This window comes from Hemiscyllium ocellatum, chromosome 17 (assembly GCF_020745735.1).
Source record: "Hemiscyllium ocellatum isolate sHemOce1 chromosome 17, sHemOce1.pat.X.cur, whole genome shotgun sequence".
Lineage (NCBI taxonomy): Eukaryota > Metazoa > Chordata > Chondrichthyes > Orectolobiformes > Hemiscylliidae > Hemiscyllium > Hemiscyllium ocellatum.
Window position 1 is genome coordinate 20,232,773 of NC_083417.1, and position 17,433 is coordinate 20,250,205.

At 40.0% G+C, this 17,433-nt stretch overlaps 1 protein-coding gene across 1 annotated transcript in view; it reads right to left on the reverse strand.

Moving 5' to 3' along the window:
- Positions 1 to 15,415: 15,415 nt before the first annotated feature.
- The window catches only part of usp10 (ubiquitin specific peptidase 10), a 67,238-nt gene continuing 65,220 nt past the window's right edge, over positions 15,416 to 17,433 (reverse strand). The window contains exon 14 of the mRNA XM_060837980.1: positions 15,416 to 17,311. Within this exon, the coding sequence (XP_060693963.1) occupies positions 17,124 to 17,311 (188 nt within the window). The 3' untranslated portion in view covers positions 15,416 to 17,123. The remainder of the gene's footprint in view (positions 17,312 to 17,433) is intronic.

A 17,433-nucleotide genomic window follows, 5' to 3' on the forward strand; every position in this document is an offset into this window, starting at 1 on the left:
CCGGTCGCTGAATTTATATATTTCTACTGGGGGCAGGACGGGGTGGGGGTAAAAGCCAGGCTGGTCACATCCTGTAAAATGATGTTGGCTCCAGACCTGCCTCTGACGCTGCTTGAAGTGACAAGCCGACTCTGATGCAGATCGAGTTTGCAAACATCTGTTGTCTTAAGTTCAGACTTTTTCTCTTTCTCTCTGTGTGCTTCATTGCATCCATTCACATGTTTCACTGATGGTCCCTCTGACGTTTTGCACAGGGATCGACTTAAATGATCTTACGGCTAATTCACAGCATCCCAAGGTGATATTTGGAAATTTAATACATGTTTTACAACAGCAAACGGATGGTCAACTTGAAGTTTTACTGTTAAATTTAAGTTATAATTTCCTTAAAATGCGAAGTTGTTTCTGTTGCAAAACAAAAACACACAAAATCGCGCCTTTTCGCTTCAATGTGGGCAGTCGCAGGATTTCCTCAGCAGATATTGCATTCAGTTCCTGAAGTAGACAGGGAATTGGTAAGCAGAACTAAAATAAAAACCTGAAGAACTGCGGATGCTGTAAACCAGAAACATTGGGGAACTGTACTGCCTGTCTTTTTACCCGCTGGTCTGTCTGTCCTCCCTGCCCAGGGGCGAACTCACTGCACATGCAAACACTTTCAACCCTATTAGTCTGAGCTTGGGGAGAAAGGAGGCATTGAACACTGCAGCTAAATCAATTCAACAGAGAGAGAAAAAAAGCAGCCGTGCACTTTCACAATAAATGGCTTGAAATGAAGAATAGGTATTTTTTTCTAAGTTGTTCCCAGGAAGGGTCGACACTGAACGTAACTCTTGATTTCTCTGCACACGTGCTGGCAGACCTGCTGAGCTTTTCTAGCAATTGCTATTTTTGTATTTTTACTCACATGATTTTCATCCAATAATGCAACTGGGAGCAGGGAATTCCTTTGAATCGCACTGTATTGTAAATATAATTTATTAGTATTTTCAGATTTAGTGCACTGGAATTTGTGGTCCAGTTTCAGTAATGAGGTGGTTTTCACATTTTGGCAGTGACAATTTCAAATGCTCAAGAATGCTTAGTACCCCCAGATGCAGGGGTTAACAATACCTACATCAGTCGGCATGGAGGGACGAGGAGGGAAAACGTTTTGCACAGGGATCGACTTAAATGATCTTACGGCTAATTCACAGCATCTCTTATCCCAAGGTGATATTTGGAAATTTAATATTATGTTTTACAACAGCAAACGGATGGTCAACTTGAAGTTTTACTGTTAGATTTAAGTTATAATTATGATTAAAATGCGAAGTTGTTTCTTTTTCAAACTTCCACATTTACATTTATAACGTCATGTCTCTGCATCTATCATTAAAAGAACGACTTCACAAATCTTTCGGTCTTCCTCCATTTATTCAGAGGTACACTACTGCGACGCATAAAGCGTAAAGTATTGATGTCTTATAGAAGCAAGTTAAAACTGAAATAATCATCTGTTTCGTGATATGTTGCCTGAAATAATTATGCGTGGGTAAGGTTACATTTGGATCGAAAATGTACAGTCGGACAAGCCATTTCGGTGGATGAGGTACTTGGAATCCGTCAATAGTTTTGTTGAAGTAACTCTGCAAGTTTCTGTTGGGGTGCCCTCTAGCGATAAATTCACGCTTTAAACTGGAACCTTGAAAATAAGTCAAAGGTTTTTCTGATTGGCTGACATTGTTATTGCAAACACACAGACGCCAGGAAAATGGTTCATGTGGAATAGTTGATCTGCTTTCCCAATTGGAGGAGAAAGTGAGGTCTGCAGATCAGAACTGAAAATGTGTTGCTGGAAAAGCGCAGCAGGTCAGGCAGCATCCAAGGAGCAGGAGAATCGACGTTCCGGGCATAAGCCCTTCGCCCGAAACGTCGAATCTCCTGCTCCTTGGATGCTGCCTGACCTGCTGCGCTTTTCCAGCAACACATTTTCAGCTCTGCTTTCCCAATTACAGAGAAACTTCCATGAAGGGGTGGCACATTGTCTAGGTTGGTTGCCTCACAATCACCAGGGAAAAGCAGGAGGCTGGAAGCCAGGCAGATCAGACGGTGGATGAGTCGCCGTTTCGGGTATAACCCTTCTTCAGTCCGAATGCTGCCTGGTTTGCTGGGTTCTTCCAACCTCCTGCCTGTCTACTTTGGATTTCAGCATCTGTAGGTTTTTAAATCTCTCACAGCACCAGTTCGATTCCACCTTCAGGTGATCGTGTGCAGTTTGCACATTCTCTCTGTGCCTGTGTGGGTTTCCTCTGGGTGCTCTAGTTTCTTCCCACAGTCCAAAAATGTGTGAGCTAGGTGGATTGGCCATACTAAATTGAGCATAACTTGCAGGCTAGATGGATTAGCCACAAGAAATATAGAGGTTTGGATACTCTTCAGAGAGTCAGTGTGAACTCGATGGGCCGAATGGCCTGCTTCCATAGTATAGAGATTCTATGACACTAAGCTGAGGTTCTGAGACAGGAGAACACAGATTGTTAAATTGGGTTCACATCGGTTTTAACTATACTGGGTATTGTAATGCCAAAGGACACACACACAAATCAGAAGTACTATTTAACATTATCATGTCGAGCTCTGGGCAGCAAGTAGGTAAGTCTAGTGAATTGTGTAGTTATTTTAAAGATAACACAGCTATGACAGGTCCAAAGAAGAACCATATCAGACTTGAAACATTAACTCTGTTTCTCGCCCCACAGATATTGCCAAACCTGCTGAGTTTCTGCAACACTTTCTGTGTTTATATTGAAGGTGTACTTGTGTGTTACAAGGCTCTGGGAATCTCTGAATAGTTAGTCTGTTGTACTTATTATCTCAATCCGCTGCCCTAAATGGAGTTATTTGTTTTGTACTTTAACAAGATTTTGCCCACTATTTATCTCTGATTATTACAGACTTAAATTGACAAAATCAAGCTAATATAACACATGAATTAGAAGCAGGTGGAGGCCTTTCAGCCCTTCAAACTTGTATGACCATTCTATACCATTATGGTTGATCTGACTGTCGCCTTAAATCCACTTTTCTACCCCCGATACACAGAAACCAGGGGTAGGAGTTGGCCCTTCAAGTCTGCTCCACCGTCCAATATGATCATCGCTAACTATCTAATTCAGTGCCCTGTTCCTGCTTTATTCCCCTACCTTTTGATCTCTTTAGCCCTAAGAATTATGTCAAACTCCTTCTGGAGAATATTCAATGTTTTTACCTCAACTGCTTTCTATGGCAGAGAACACTACTCTCTTGGTGAAGAAAGTTCTCCACAGTTCATTCCTAAATGGCCTACCTCACATACTTAGACCATGACCCTTGGTTCTGGACTCAACGATCATCAGGAACATCCTTCTAAAGATACCCTTCCAAAAACTTGGTCTACCTCTGAAAATATTCAGTGCTCCTACCTCCACCGTTCTCTGGCATGAAGAATTCCACAGATTCTCAACCTGCTGAGAGAAAAGAATTCTCTTTGACACTATCTTCAGTGGAAGACCGGTATGTTAAAATTGTGTTCTTTCGTTCTAGCCTTTCCTATAAGGGTCAGCACTTTCTCAGCAGTCACCCTATCAAGTTCTCACAGGATCTTACCAATGCCAGCAAGATCATCTTTAATTCTCCACAAAACATATCTTTGTGACAGTTGAAAGAATAAAGAAATCCACTATTTATAGAACTATTTATGTAAGTACTAAAAGTGAATAATTAGGCAGGAAGTCTCAATATGTGGATCTTTAAAATCTTGAAACTTCTTATAAGACTCAAAATATTTGACTTTTTAGACTAGGACTGTTTTTTTATGTATAAATTATACTTATATTGCGATTCATTGGGAAAATATGGCTATCCCCAACTTTAGCAGTACCCCAATTGCACATTACCATTCTCCTCTTTTTTTCCTTTTCCTAATCATCTATGTAGACTTTTCTCAAAATTAACATGGTCATTGTGACATTCTCTAACTTTAGTAATTCAGCATTGTCACAATGCTCTGCATAAACATTGTCCAATTCCCTGTCCTAAATTTCTTGCATTAAGTTCCTGCCTGTCTTCTATTAGACATTTCAAGATTAGAAAACACTTCTTTTGTCTACTGTGTCTCATCCTTTCATATGTATAAATATCTCTGACAGGCCTCATTTCGAATGGTGATTCATGGACTTATTGCAAAGCCCAGATACATGCCAGTGATCAATTCAAACTACTTACTATGCAACTAGTGTCCTACACAGGGGCATCAAAGGTGACATATTTCAGCTACAGACCTAACCTTTCAAGATTATGACTGGAAGATCCTACTGGCCCCACAGGGACCAGATCAAAATTAAGATTCAAACTGTTGACCTATGGACAACTTCCACAGAATTCATAGTGCATGGACGCCTATAATTATTATAATGACTTGCAACATGTAGCAATTTTAGATAATGCAGAAATAAATCAGGTTTCATCAAAATCTTTAGTTCAACCTTCAAATAGCTGATAACCTATGTCTTCAGTAACATTTTCCATATCCTGTTCCTATACATTCATATCCAGCTCCCTCTTTGTAAAGTGCTTTTGCATGTTCTATTTTAGTAAAGGTGCACTTTGGTAATGAAGATGGTAGCCATGATGGTGGTACAGTAGCTCAGTAGTTCGCACTGCTGCCTGCCAGTGCCAGGGACCTGGGTTCAATCCCTGCCTCGGGCGACTGACTGTGTGGACTTTACACATTGTCCTTGTGTCTGCATGGTTTCCTCCGGGTGCTCCAGTTTCCTCCCACAATCCAAAGAAATGCAGGTCAGGTAAATTGACGATGTCAAATTGCCCATAGGTGCATTAGTCAGGGGTAAATATAGGATAGGGGAATGGGTTTGGATGGGTTATTCTTTAGAGGGTCGGTGTGGACTTGTTGGGCCGAAGGGTCTGTTTCCATACTGTAGGGAATCTAATCTAAAAAAATGTGGAGATCTCAGGGGTGGACAAATGTTGCTCGACAAATGTCCAACAGGTTTATTTAAAATCACAAGCTTTCAGAGCACTGCTGTTCGTCAAGTGAAGGGACAAAGGAGTAATGCTCTGAATGCTTGTGATTTTAAATAAACATTTTGAACCATAAGCCAGTGTTATGTGATTTCTGACTTGGCAGCAAAGTATTGGTATGAATTACCAAACCAGGAGAAGTTATAAACCAGATTATTTTGTATTTTACTCAGTTCAAGTTCTCAGTTTAGTGTTGCCCCTGCCTGCTAAGTTATAAAATTCTAAATTAAAAGTTATAAATCCTGGGATCTGAGGAAGAGTCACTGGACCCGAAATGTTAACTCTGATCTTTCTCCACAGATGCTGCCAGATTTGCTGAGCATGAATAGGAAGGGTTTGGAGGGATATGGGCCGGGTGCTGGCAGGTGAGACTAGGGTTGGGATATCTGGTCGGCATGGACGGGTTGGATCGAAGGGTCTGTTTCCATGCTGTACATCTCTATGACTCTATGACTCTATAACTTGTACTTCATACTCCTGTTGTGGAGCACATTTTGATTTTTTACATGCAATACATAATTGACTAGGTTGCTAAAGGGTAAATCAGGTCTCTCTAAACTGACAGAAATTTTTGAAGAGTTAGCCAAGGGAACGGGAAGAGGAACGTATGTGGATGTGATTTATACAGACATCTAGAAGCCACTTGGTAAAAGTCCCTCAGAAGAAACTGTTAGGTAAAGTTGAAGCCCATCAAATTGAAGGCAAATTATTGGCTTGGTTCACAAATTAGCTGAGCAGTAGGAGGCAAGAGTATAGATCGCAGTAAAATTGATATTCTCACTGATGGCGTGTGACTTAATGATGTTCTGAAAGGATCTAAGTTGAATCTCAACAATTTGCCAAATGTCACTAATTCAAATTTATAAATATACACAAAGGTAAAATTACGACACCATTAAAAAATTCAGAAAACGTGTCAAATGACTTTGAATGTGTGCAGATATGATCTCATTCCCATTGAATGAAAAGCAGATCACCTTCTAAATGATGAAAATCTAAAGCAGTGTAAGTTCACAAAGGTTTGGGGGTCCTCCTATGTAGAGTATAATGCTGTCATCAAGTACAAAACCCAGAAAGGCTAATGGATTATTGTTATTTTTATGTCTAGAGGCCTAGAATCCAGTGAGTGGTATGGGTATGGAATGAGCTGCCAGAGGAAGTGGTGGAGGCTGGTACAATTGCAACATTTAAGAGGCATTTGGATGGATATACGAATTGGAAGCTTTGGAGGGATATTGGCCAGGTGCTGGCAGGTGGGACTAGATTGGGTTGGGTTTCTGGTCGGTATAGACGGGTTGGACCGAAGGGTCTGTTTACATGCTGTACATCTCTATGACTCTATGACTTTATAAGTTCAAGGTCATGCTTCAGCTATACAAAGCCCTGATGACAGCACACTTGAGAGTAGTTCTGGACACTCTACCTTAGAAAGGATATATTGGCCTTGGAGGGAATGCAAATTTACCAGGATGATAGCAGGATTCCAAGTGTCAAATTAAATGGGAAGAATACACAAGGTTTGATTGCATTTCCCGGAATTAAGGAGGCTAACGGATGCATAATAGTTGCAGTGTATTCCATCAACATGATGCAAAGTATCTTCAGGGTTACTTCCTGTGAGACTCAAAGTCTGAGAGAATGTATAGGATGCCTCTGTCAACAAGGGAAGAACAATTCTGCAGAAGTGTGGAATTTCTGCTGGTTATTCTTCACACAGCACAAGAAGCCATTTAGTCTATCTTACTTGTAAATAGTCACTATATTCCAACCAGACCCTAGGGCCAATCTCTTATTAGAGATAGATGACTGATGGTGGTTTGATCTGAAGGATACCAGACCTCAGGTGAGGGGAGAAGTTGAGAAGGGATGTTCTTCATGGTAACCTCATCTGATGTAGGATTTGAGCCCACACTGATGATGTCACCGTCCATTGAGAAATCAGCTGACCAGCCTACTGAGCTAACCTAATGACTGTCCCTACCATCTGAAGGAGATACCAATCAGGCCCACTCTGAGGTTCTTTCTTCATAGTCCAGCAAAACGTTCATGTACAACTCCTTTCTGAAGGGACAACTGATTATTTTATCATCACCCTTTCAAACAATGAAGTCTGGATCATAACTTAATAAGAAATAGGTACTTCCCCTTGGCATCATTTACCAATTACTTCAATTTTGTGTTCTCTGCCTGCATGGACTCATGCTCCTCTCAATCTAATCTATTTAAACCATACAATGTTGAATCTTCACTTCTATTTTTGCTCTAAGGAGCTTCTTTAATCTCTCCATAAAATCATAGAATCCCTACAGTGTGGAAGCTGGCTATTCAGCCCATTGAGTCCACACCAATCCTATGAAGAGCATACCATCCAGATTCAACTCCCCACCAACACTGCACCCCTCCCAACCCTTCCTCTATAACCTTGCATTCCCCATGGCAAATTCACCTGGTCTGCACATCTTTGGACTGTGGGAGGAAACTGGAACACCAGAAGAAACCCATGCAGACACAGGGAGAATGTGCAAATTCCACATTGTTACCCAAGGGTGGAATCAAACTTGGATCCCTGGTGCTATGAGGCAGCATGCTAACCACTGATTCATCATGCCACCCCAACTAAAACAACTAAAATTCCCTCATGAAAACAATAAATTTTGGAGGTCACAGCGAGTCAGACAGCATCTATGGTGAAAGAGCAAGCTAACATTTTAAGTCTAGATGACTCTTCATCAGAGCCGAAGAGACGCAACGTTAGCTTGCTGTCACTCCATGGATGCTGTCTGAGCATCCACTGAGTCACTGCACTGCCTTGTCTTAGATGACAGAATAGAGAGTTATGTGTTCAAGTTTACTGATGACAACCCAGAAAGATAGGCAATATGGTAAACAGTGTCAGCAGAAGGTTAAAATTATAGATCAGACTGCAGTTAAGGTGGCAAAATGCTAGACCTGCTGTGATCTCCAACATTTGTTGTTTTCAGTACAGGTTCCAGCATCTGCAGTCATTTGCCCCAAAATTCCCTCATTCTGGCCACCATGTGGTAAATGACATTTTGTTTCTAAAGTGTAGCACTAAAAACTGGACACAATACAATAGTTGATGTCTTACTCTTATTTTTACTCTAATTCTTAATAAAGGCAATATGGTAAACAGTGTCAGCAGAAGGTTAAAATTATAGATCAGACTGCATTTAAGGTGGCAAAATTCTAGAAGACATGAAGATTCAAAGACTCATAAGTAAGTGGGTTAAAATATCAAAGTATGAAGGAAAAATCAAAAAAACAAATGGGACATTAGTCTCAATATCTAGAGGGCTAGAATACAAGGGGTTAATAATCATGTAGCAGCAATACAAAGCACTGGTTAGACTGGAAGGTATAGGAGCAGATTTAGGCCATTTGACCCATCAAGTCTGCTCTCCACCATTCGATCATGGTTGATGCATTTCTCAACCCCATTCCCCTGCCTTCTCTGTGTAACCCTTGATCATCTTACTCATTAAGAAGCTAGCTATCTCTGTCTTACATTCACTCAATGACTTGGTCTCCACAGTCCTCTGCAGCAATGAGTTACACAGATTCATCACTGTCTGGCTGCAGACATTCCTCCTCATCTCAGTTGTAAAGACTTGTCCCTTCATTCTGATGCTCTGCCTCGGGACATCTTCTCCATGTCCACTCTGACAGTCAGTATTCTGATCCCTCTTCATCCTTCTAAAGTCCATTGAATATGGACCCAGGGTCCTCTACTGCTCCTCACATGACAAGCCCTTCATCCCTGCGATCATTCTCGTAAAGCTCCTCTGGACCCCCTCCAATGCCAACAGTTTTTCCTTAGATATGGGCCCAAAGATCTGTTCACAATATTCCAAATACAGTCTGACCAGAGCCTTATACTCCTCAGCAGTACATTTCTGCTCTTGTGTGTTAGACCTCTTGAAATCAATGCTAACATTGTCTTTGCTTTTCTAATTACTAACTGAAACTCCATGTTAACTTTGGGAGATTTCTGAACAAGGACTCCCAAGTGCTTTGTGCTTCAGATTTCCAATTTTTTCCCTGTTTAGAAAATAGTCTTTGCTTCTATTCTTCCTACCAAAATGCATAACCTCATGCTTTCCCACATTGTATTTCATCTGCCACTTCTTTGCCCGTTCTCCTAGCCTGTAAAAGTCCATCTGCAGCCTCCCCATTTCTTCAAATCTACCAATCCCTTCACCTAACTTTGCATCATCTGCAAACACATCAAGAATGCCCTTAGTTCCTTCTTCCAGATCATCATTGTACAACCTCTTCGGACAGGCAAAAGCTGAACACTCGTATCAAAAGATTCAAGCACAATGCCTTTCCCGTTGTTATTAGAATTCTGAATGGTTCTCTCAAATTTTAAATTTTAAAAAATGTTTCACTGTATCTACATGTATGTATGTGATGATAAGAAATCAAGTGAGAAAACATCACTAGGGGAACACTGACACCTGCAGAACTCCACTGGTCACTAGCTGCCATCCTGTAAAAGACCCCTTTATCCCTTCTCTCTGCCTTCAGTCAGCCAATCCTCGATCCATGCCAGTACCTTTTCCCCCTACACCTTGAGATTTTATCTTACTTAGCAGCCTCCTGTGCAGCACATTGCCAAAGGCCTTATGAAAATAGATCTTGTCTACTGGCTCTCCTTCACCTAAGTTATTTGTTACCTCCTTAAAGAATTCTAATAGATTTGTCAGGCATGACCTCCTGCTCCTCAGATGCTGCCTGTGCTTTATCTAGCATTACGCTTTTAGACTCAGACTCTCCAGCATCTGCAGTCCTCACTTTCTCCTCCATTTGACAATGTCATATTGACTCAGCCCTATTTTATCATGCACTTCCAAGTACTCTTATCATTATAAGCAATCTTATCTTTAATTATGGACTCCAAAATCTTACCAAAGATTAAGGTCAAGCTAACCAGCCTATTGTTTCCTGTCTTCTCCCTCCCTCCCTTCTTAAACAGAGTTTTATAAGTTATTTTCCAGTCCTCTGGGACCCTCTTTGACTCCAGTGGTTCCTAAACAATCATCTCCAATACCTCTAATCTCCTCCACTATCTCCTTCAGAACCCTGAGGTGTAGCCCATCTGGCACCAATTCACAACATGAAATTCAAAACTGTTACCTGTCTCTTTTTATTTATTCACAGAACATGGGCCTTGCTGGCAGAGTTAGCATTTATTACCCATCCCTACTTACCCCAGCGACAGTGGCAGTGAGCTGCTTTCTTGAACCACTGTAGTCCAGTTGCTGTAGGTGGGTCCACACTGCTTTGAGGGAGGAAGTTCCAAGAATTTGACACAGTGACACTGAAGGAGAGGTGTTATACTTCCAAGCCTAGATAAATAGCGGCTTAGAGGGATATTTGTAATATTGCTGGTAAGGACAAGCCAGGGAACGAGAGACCAGTGAGCCTGACATCGGTGGTGGGCAAGTTGTTGGGGGGAAATTCTGAGGGACAGGATGTACATGTATTTGGAAAGGCAAGGACTGATTAAGGATAGTCAACATGGCTTTGTGCATGGTGAACCATGTCTCACAAACTTGATTGAGTTGTTTTGAAGAAGTAACAAAGGAGATTGATGAGGGCAGAGCAGTAGATGTGACCTACATGGACTTCGGTAAGGCATTCGACAAGGTTCCCCATGGGACACTGATTAGCAAGGTTAGATCTCATGGAATACAGGGAGAACTAGCCATTTGAATACAGAACTGGCTCAAAGGTAGAAGACAGAGGGTGGTCATGGAGGGTTGTTTTTCAGACTGGAGGCCTGTGACCAGTGGAGTGGCACAAGGATCGGTGCTGGGCCCTCTACTTTTTGTCATTTACATAAATGATTTGGATGTGAACATATGAGGTACAGTTAGTAAGTTTGCAGATGACACCAAAGTTGGAGGTGTAGTGGACAGCGAAGAGGGTTACCTCAGATTACAACAGGATCTGGACCAGATGGACCAATCGGCTGAGAAGTGGCAGGTGGAGTTTAATTCTGATAAATGCGAGGTGAGATGCTGCATTTTAGGAAAGCAAATCTTAGCAGGACTTATACACTTAATGGTAAGGTCCTAGGGAGTGTTGCTGAACAAAGACCTTGGAGTGCAGATTCATAGCTCCCTGAAATTGGAGTCGCAGGTAGATAGGATAGTGAAGGTGGCGTTTGGTATGCTTTCCTTTATTGGTCAGAGTATTGAGTACAGGAGTTGGGAGGTCATGTTGCAGCTGTACAGGAGTTGGGAGGCTATGTTTCGGCTGTACAGGACATTGGTTAGGCCACTGTTGGAATATTGCATGCAATTCTGGTCTCCTTCCTATCGGAGGGATGTTGTGAAACTTGAAAGGGTTCAGAAAATATTTACAAGGATGTTGCAAGGGTTGGAGGATCTGAGCTACAGGGAGAGGCTGAACAGGCTGGGGCAGTTTTCCCTGGAGTGTCGGAAGCTGAGGGGTGACCTTATAGAGGTTTACAAAATTATGAGGGGCATGGATAGGGTAAATAGGCAAAGACTTCTCCCTGGGGTCGGGGAGTCCAGAACTAGAGGGCACAGGTTTAGGGTGAGAGGGGAAAGATATAAAAGAGACCTAAGGGGCAACTTTTTCACACGGAGGGTGGTACATATATGGAATGAGCTGCTAGAGGATGTGGTGGACGCTGGTACAATTGCAACATTTAAGAGGCATTTGGATGGGTATATGAATAGGAAGGGTTTGGAGGGTTATGGGCCGGGTGCTGGCAGGTGGGATTAGATTGGGTTGGGATACCTGGTCGGCATGGACAGGTTGAACCGAAGGGTCTGTTTCCATGCTGTACGTCTCTAGGACTTTGTATTTACTGACCTGTTAAGTATTTCCAGCATTGTATCATTTTATTAACCAAAAAAACCCTACAATCACTTTAAGGAATACCTTTAGAGGAAACATTACACAGCTAAAGTTATATTCCATGGAATGTATAAGAATGTGACTTCAGTTTTCCAAATATTAAAAAGTAACACAAAGTAAAGAGAATCTATGTCTGCTGTTTAGCAGTCAAACTTGGGCATAGGTGAAAAACTGGAGCCAGGTCTTAAAGATTGAAAGACAAAACGAAAGGCCTGTTCTACGCTGTATTGTTCTATTTTCTATGTAAAACAAAAAGTTAGTTTAAAATTCTCCTCCACAAATAGAGTTTGATGCTATTTTAACTCCAGTTTAAATTTGAGTTGGATATATTACAATAAATATAATTCTAAGCATTGTGACCTCCTTCTGCCTCTTAGAATCCAGGCAATTAATACATATTGAAGCAAGCAACATGCCTAAAGGTTACTCTACCCAGGGGGAAAACAAGAAAAATTACATTACTGTACAGTGCCCCGCTGTTCAGGACTGTTCACTATTTTGCTTCCTGCCTCTCAGCCAATTCCATATCCCTACAGCCACTGCCTTTCTAATCCCATGGGCTTCCTTTTAAGGTGTAAAAATGCAAAGATCAACAATGCAACTCTTTACATTTCAACAACAAACTAAAGCCAAAGGATACTTGATACAGGGATGATCTACCCAAAAAGACTCCAGACATGGCTTACTAAATATATTGATATTTCTTAATAAGCAAACTACCCAAAAACTGGCATTGACTTGATTTAATTCAATTCTTTGCTTGTTGATTTAATCCTACGAACAAAGTTCAACTTTGCAGTCCATGTAATAAACCACCAACAACATAGATGCCGATATGAAGATTAGATGGGCAGGATTTGCCTAATATAGATTTTCCTAATTAAAAGTTAAGCTTCTCACTTGATCTTGAGAAATGGGAAAGCTATTTGAACAGATTTTAAGTCACTTCATACAGGGCTGATAAAATGCTACACTGATCAGTAAAATGAATGCAATCAAGATGACACAAGCTTGCATAAAGATAGCGCACAGGGAGAATTATGAGGTTTTAGTTATAACAGAAAACATGAGGTATCCAAAACTCCCACTGCAATGATCAAAGTTCTAACAGTGGTATAAATTACCTTAGGATGAAAGAGAACTGCATCAAGCAATCCACAAAAGAAACTGTTAAAAAGCATCATAACGAAAAATTCATGAAAACAAATCACAAAACTTGGAAGTAAATTAAACCGGCTGGGCTTTGAATCTATGCCAGCTATTATATGTCAGTGAGTCGTGATCCTGTTGTAAATATACACTGCCTTGGTTCTCTGAAGTTAGATCAGAGTGCAATCCTTTACCTTGATTCTGCACAGAAACATAAATGGACAAGTGATGCAGAGTAGTCTGCAACACCCAGAAATGTAAAAAATAAAGGTTTGTTTGGTTGGTTTGATTGATGAGTGACAAAATGAAAAGTTCCTACTGAAGATAGGAAGTTTGTCACCGTGAATCTTTCAACATTTATGTATAAGCAGGAAAATGAGAAAAATGCCCAAAGGTGCTTCACTGTGGCGGAAACAAATTGTTCCAGCAAAACCATCGGGAGTTGTGACAACAGGAAGATTGAAACCTATTGAGGAAGAACTTGAAGAAAGAGACAAGGAGGTAATCTGTGAAATGTAAGCAACTAAAAACTTTTAAGAATTGAGATAATGCAATTAAGATTCATTGCACATTAAAACTTTAATTTTGAATAGATCAGCCTCCATTTCATCTGTCTACCTGAGGGGCAAGTACTTAAACTTCACGTGATGAATGCTGTCCCTCAGTGGGAAACAAATGCAGCAAAACTTCCGGAGGAGCAGGAAACAAGACAATTAACAGATTTACATGGTTCACTGTGTATATTTAGAGACCAGAAGCTACTGAGAGATTTACACCTTTATGGTAAACAATGATGACGTCACCATTATTCTAAACTCAATTGCATGACACAAGTTAGTCAGTGCATTTCTGGTGAATCTTACTTGCATCATTGAAATTAACCGTTGCAGTTTCAGGTACTGCTGAAAATATAAACATTTTGCTGAAACTTTCCATCTTGCACATCAGGACAGGATTGCAAAAACGCAAGATTCTAATGGGAATAACAATTTATACTGCATGAGAAGAGGGTGCTGATTGGAAGGCAAGTAGACTCTGATTGGTAGAGGCTTTTCCACAGGGATGCACCAGGGAACAGTTAATTGCCAAGTGTTTGTTTAAATACAAACCACACAACTTGACTGACTCAACAACATTGCCATGAGGAATACACTAGGGTGGATGATCGGCTTGCGTTTAAGTTGAAAAGGCACGTGTTCCTTGTTCACAAAGACAGGGTCCTCTGGGTGAATACAGGGAGTTCCTAGCAAGTGAATCACATTGCAACCCCAACTGAATGCCAATGGACAGTTATTGTATTTCAGCTTAGTCACAAAGATTCATCTGGCTGTACAAGAAAGACCCAAAAATGAGAATTCATATTCTACTTCATCTCTTGGCATATTAGTATACTCGTCTAAATAAAAACAGATGAAGGAACTAGACATAATAATAAAATTAAGACTTCTGGAAAAACACATTCACCTTATTTAATTCAGTTCAAATTTGTTGCTTGCTTGGTTTCCAGGGCTATACAGCCAAATCAAACATTGTCCCAAGAACTGAAGTGCAATTCTGTCAGTTTTATGAATGAAGTTCATATAGTGCCACTAAATAATTATGCATCATGTACAAACTGGCAGCTGCTCCTCAGACTGTGTGTTTAACTTCACCTCAATCTGTCAAACTAAAGCAAACAAAAGCATAAAAACAAACAATTTTTCCCCCAAGTGACCCATCTGTTGCATGCCATTGGGCTGCTAAAATTACTTAAGTAAATCATTGCTGAGGTGCAATTGGTTTTGTGGTACTGAACTGGTGCTAACTGAGATGTGAAGCTTTATCAGCCGTCTCCCCAAATGGGAAAGTTTTGTAAATTCCTTGTCAATAGATGGAGTCCATCTGGTAATATAATGCATTACTTTGAGCAACTTGATAAAACCAGTTCTAACTAATAACGGTACTAATCTGCTATTTTTAGGCATTTTGCTCAGGTCAAAAATCAGAAAATGGGAATGGTATCAAGTTAATGGGGGAAAAAAAATCATACTTTAAACTTATCTTAGGTACAACTTCTAATATTATTCAATTTGATATGAACCACACACTTTAACCAAGAAATGGTTAAAAAACGTTATAACTGAATTTATTGTAACATATGCAGGATTAAAACTTCAAATAGCAAGCAACAGATACTGTGCAAATATGGAACCATTTTTGCCATCATTTTGATAAATAAAGCATATTACATAAATGAATATTCAAATAGAATATGGGGCAAACTTCTTGGTTAAACAGATTACACGTTGCAATATTTCATAGTAATAGACTTTTATTCAAGGTAGTTTCATCTGCAAGACAACAAATTAACTCAAGATCAAGTTCACAGAATCTAAAAGCAAATCATTTGGTTACCACGTATGTATAGTTCTTAAAAAGCTCTGAAAATATCTCACATTAAAATGTCAGCCATGTTTGGTCATTTAAGAAAGAACTTAAAAAGGTACTGGGGAAAGTCTTTAATTAGGGAATGCACAAGTTAAGGATTAAAAAGATTGGGAAAATAAGTCTTTGAATGCATGAACTAAACAGATCATCAAGCAAAAATTGCAGATAGCTGTCTATCAATCCCTGGCAACCAAACATGGAAAGAAGTTTTTAAAAAACAGAGACTAAGTCCCCAGCACCAGCTACCCTCCATCCCAACAGAAACCGGTATCCTCAAACCAATAACTAAAAACATTTGCCACAGCCTAATGAGTTGAGACACATTTCTTACGGCAGTAGTGAGAACTCAGTTCATTAAAATTCAGGTGCACTTTAATTCAAACTGTTAGCTGACAAAAGTATGGCAATGATGAGGACTTTTGATGAGATTACTACTAGCTTATTGGACAGGTGGTAACATTTAATTGACCCAAACAAGCAACCAATTCCACTGGTATGGGAATAAGTTGGCAAGATCTCGAAAATGGCTGTGTGGCAATCAATAGTGGAATGAGTTGTCAGTTAACTGCAAGTTTGTAAGAATGTTATAATTAGCAAAAAAGCATTTAATTACAGTGAAATTTCACAGGGAAGTTTTAGTTACAGTCCGATTAAGGTTGCGTAAACAATATCAAAAGGTGATTTGTCTAAATGTTTTGAATGGGTAACTATCTTGAAATTCTAGAACTGCAGAGGGTTTTAAATTTTTTTTAACCATTTTCTGGTACCAATACTGGGAAAGCTGAAACAGACTGTTCAAGTCAACTTTCTTTGCACCATTGTGATCTTGCATCCAATTCACGCCCAAACAGTTATTCAAAGAGCTTGAAATGAATTTATTAACTGATGAGTGATAAACTCAATTTTCTCTAAATATCACTAAATTGTTTACAGCTCCATTTCAACAATGAGAGAAGAGCAAAACCACAAAGTAAACAAAGCCAGACTGAACCATTAATGGAATTAGATCAATCATCTTTTCTTTTTATATCAAGTTTCAATTGTGTACACAGAAGCATAATTGCAATCAGAAGTCTTAGTAGCTGCATTAAGGTTACAATCACCCATCTACACAGTCTCAATATTTCAACCTCAAATGTGGATTTGCATGTTATTTTGTAACGTGCAGTTTTAAGCATTTTCATTAAGCTTTTTTTTTAAAAACTGTCAGCATTCTACTGCTGCTCAACACCCAGTAATCACACACGCAAGTTTTTCTCATTAAAACACCAAAGCATTCAGTACAATGGAACACTTATCCCTCCCCCAAAACCATGGGCTCAAGTGTTACCTATTATCAAAAGCAAAAATATTAGCAACTGATTTGTATGAAGTTAAAATGTTATGAAAGATGTCACATAGACGTAAATCTACAAGATTTGCTGCTGGTGCACGTCCCCAGGTTTTTCCCCATTTAAACTTTAATCTGAAGTTACTGAGAGTGGATTTGAAAAATTGTAATGAGGGAGGGAAGGATTTATCTGACAGTTGGTGCTCTGAAGGGTGAGATGCTAGAGCAACAGTACAGTGACAGTTCACAGCAGATCAACTCGGCGATAGTACAGGAGGTATGCTGTACGTTCAGCAGAGGGCTTCACAACATGGTATTGATTTATCACTTTCACTATCTGGTCATCAATGCGCAGCCAGCCATTAAGACCAATATGGAAGACATCTGTAGTGTAATGTCCACCAGTTGCACTGTTTCCATGGTGATAGACAACTGAAAAGAGAAAGGAAAATGTTGTGAGACAATGAAAAGAATTAGGATCTTTCAAAACTGACATGCTATAGTCAATAATAGTCAACATTCTGAACAGATTTTTTATAGTCTGTTATATATTT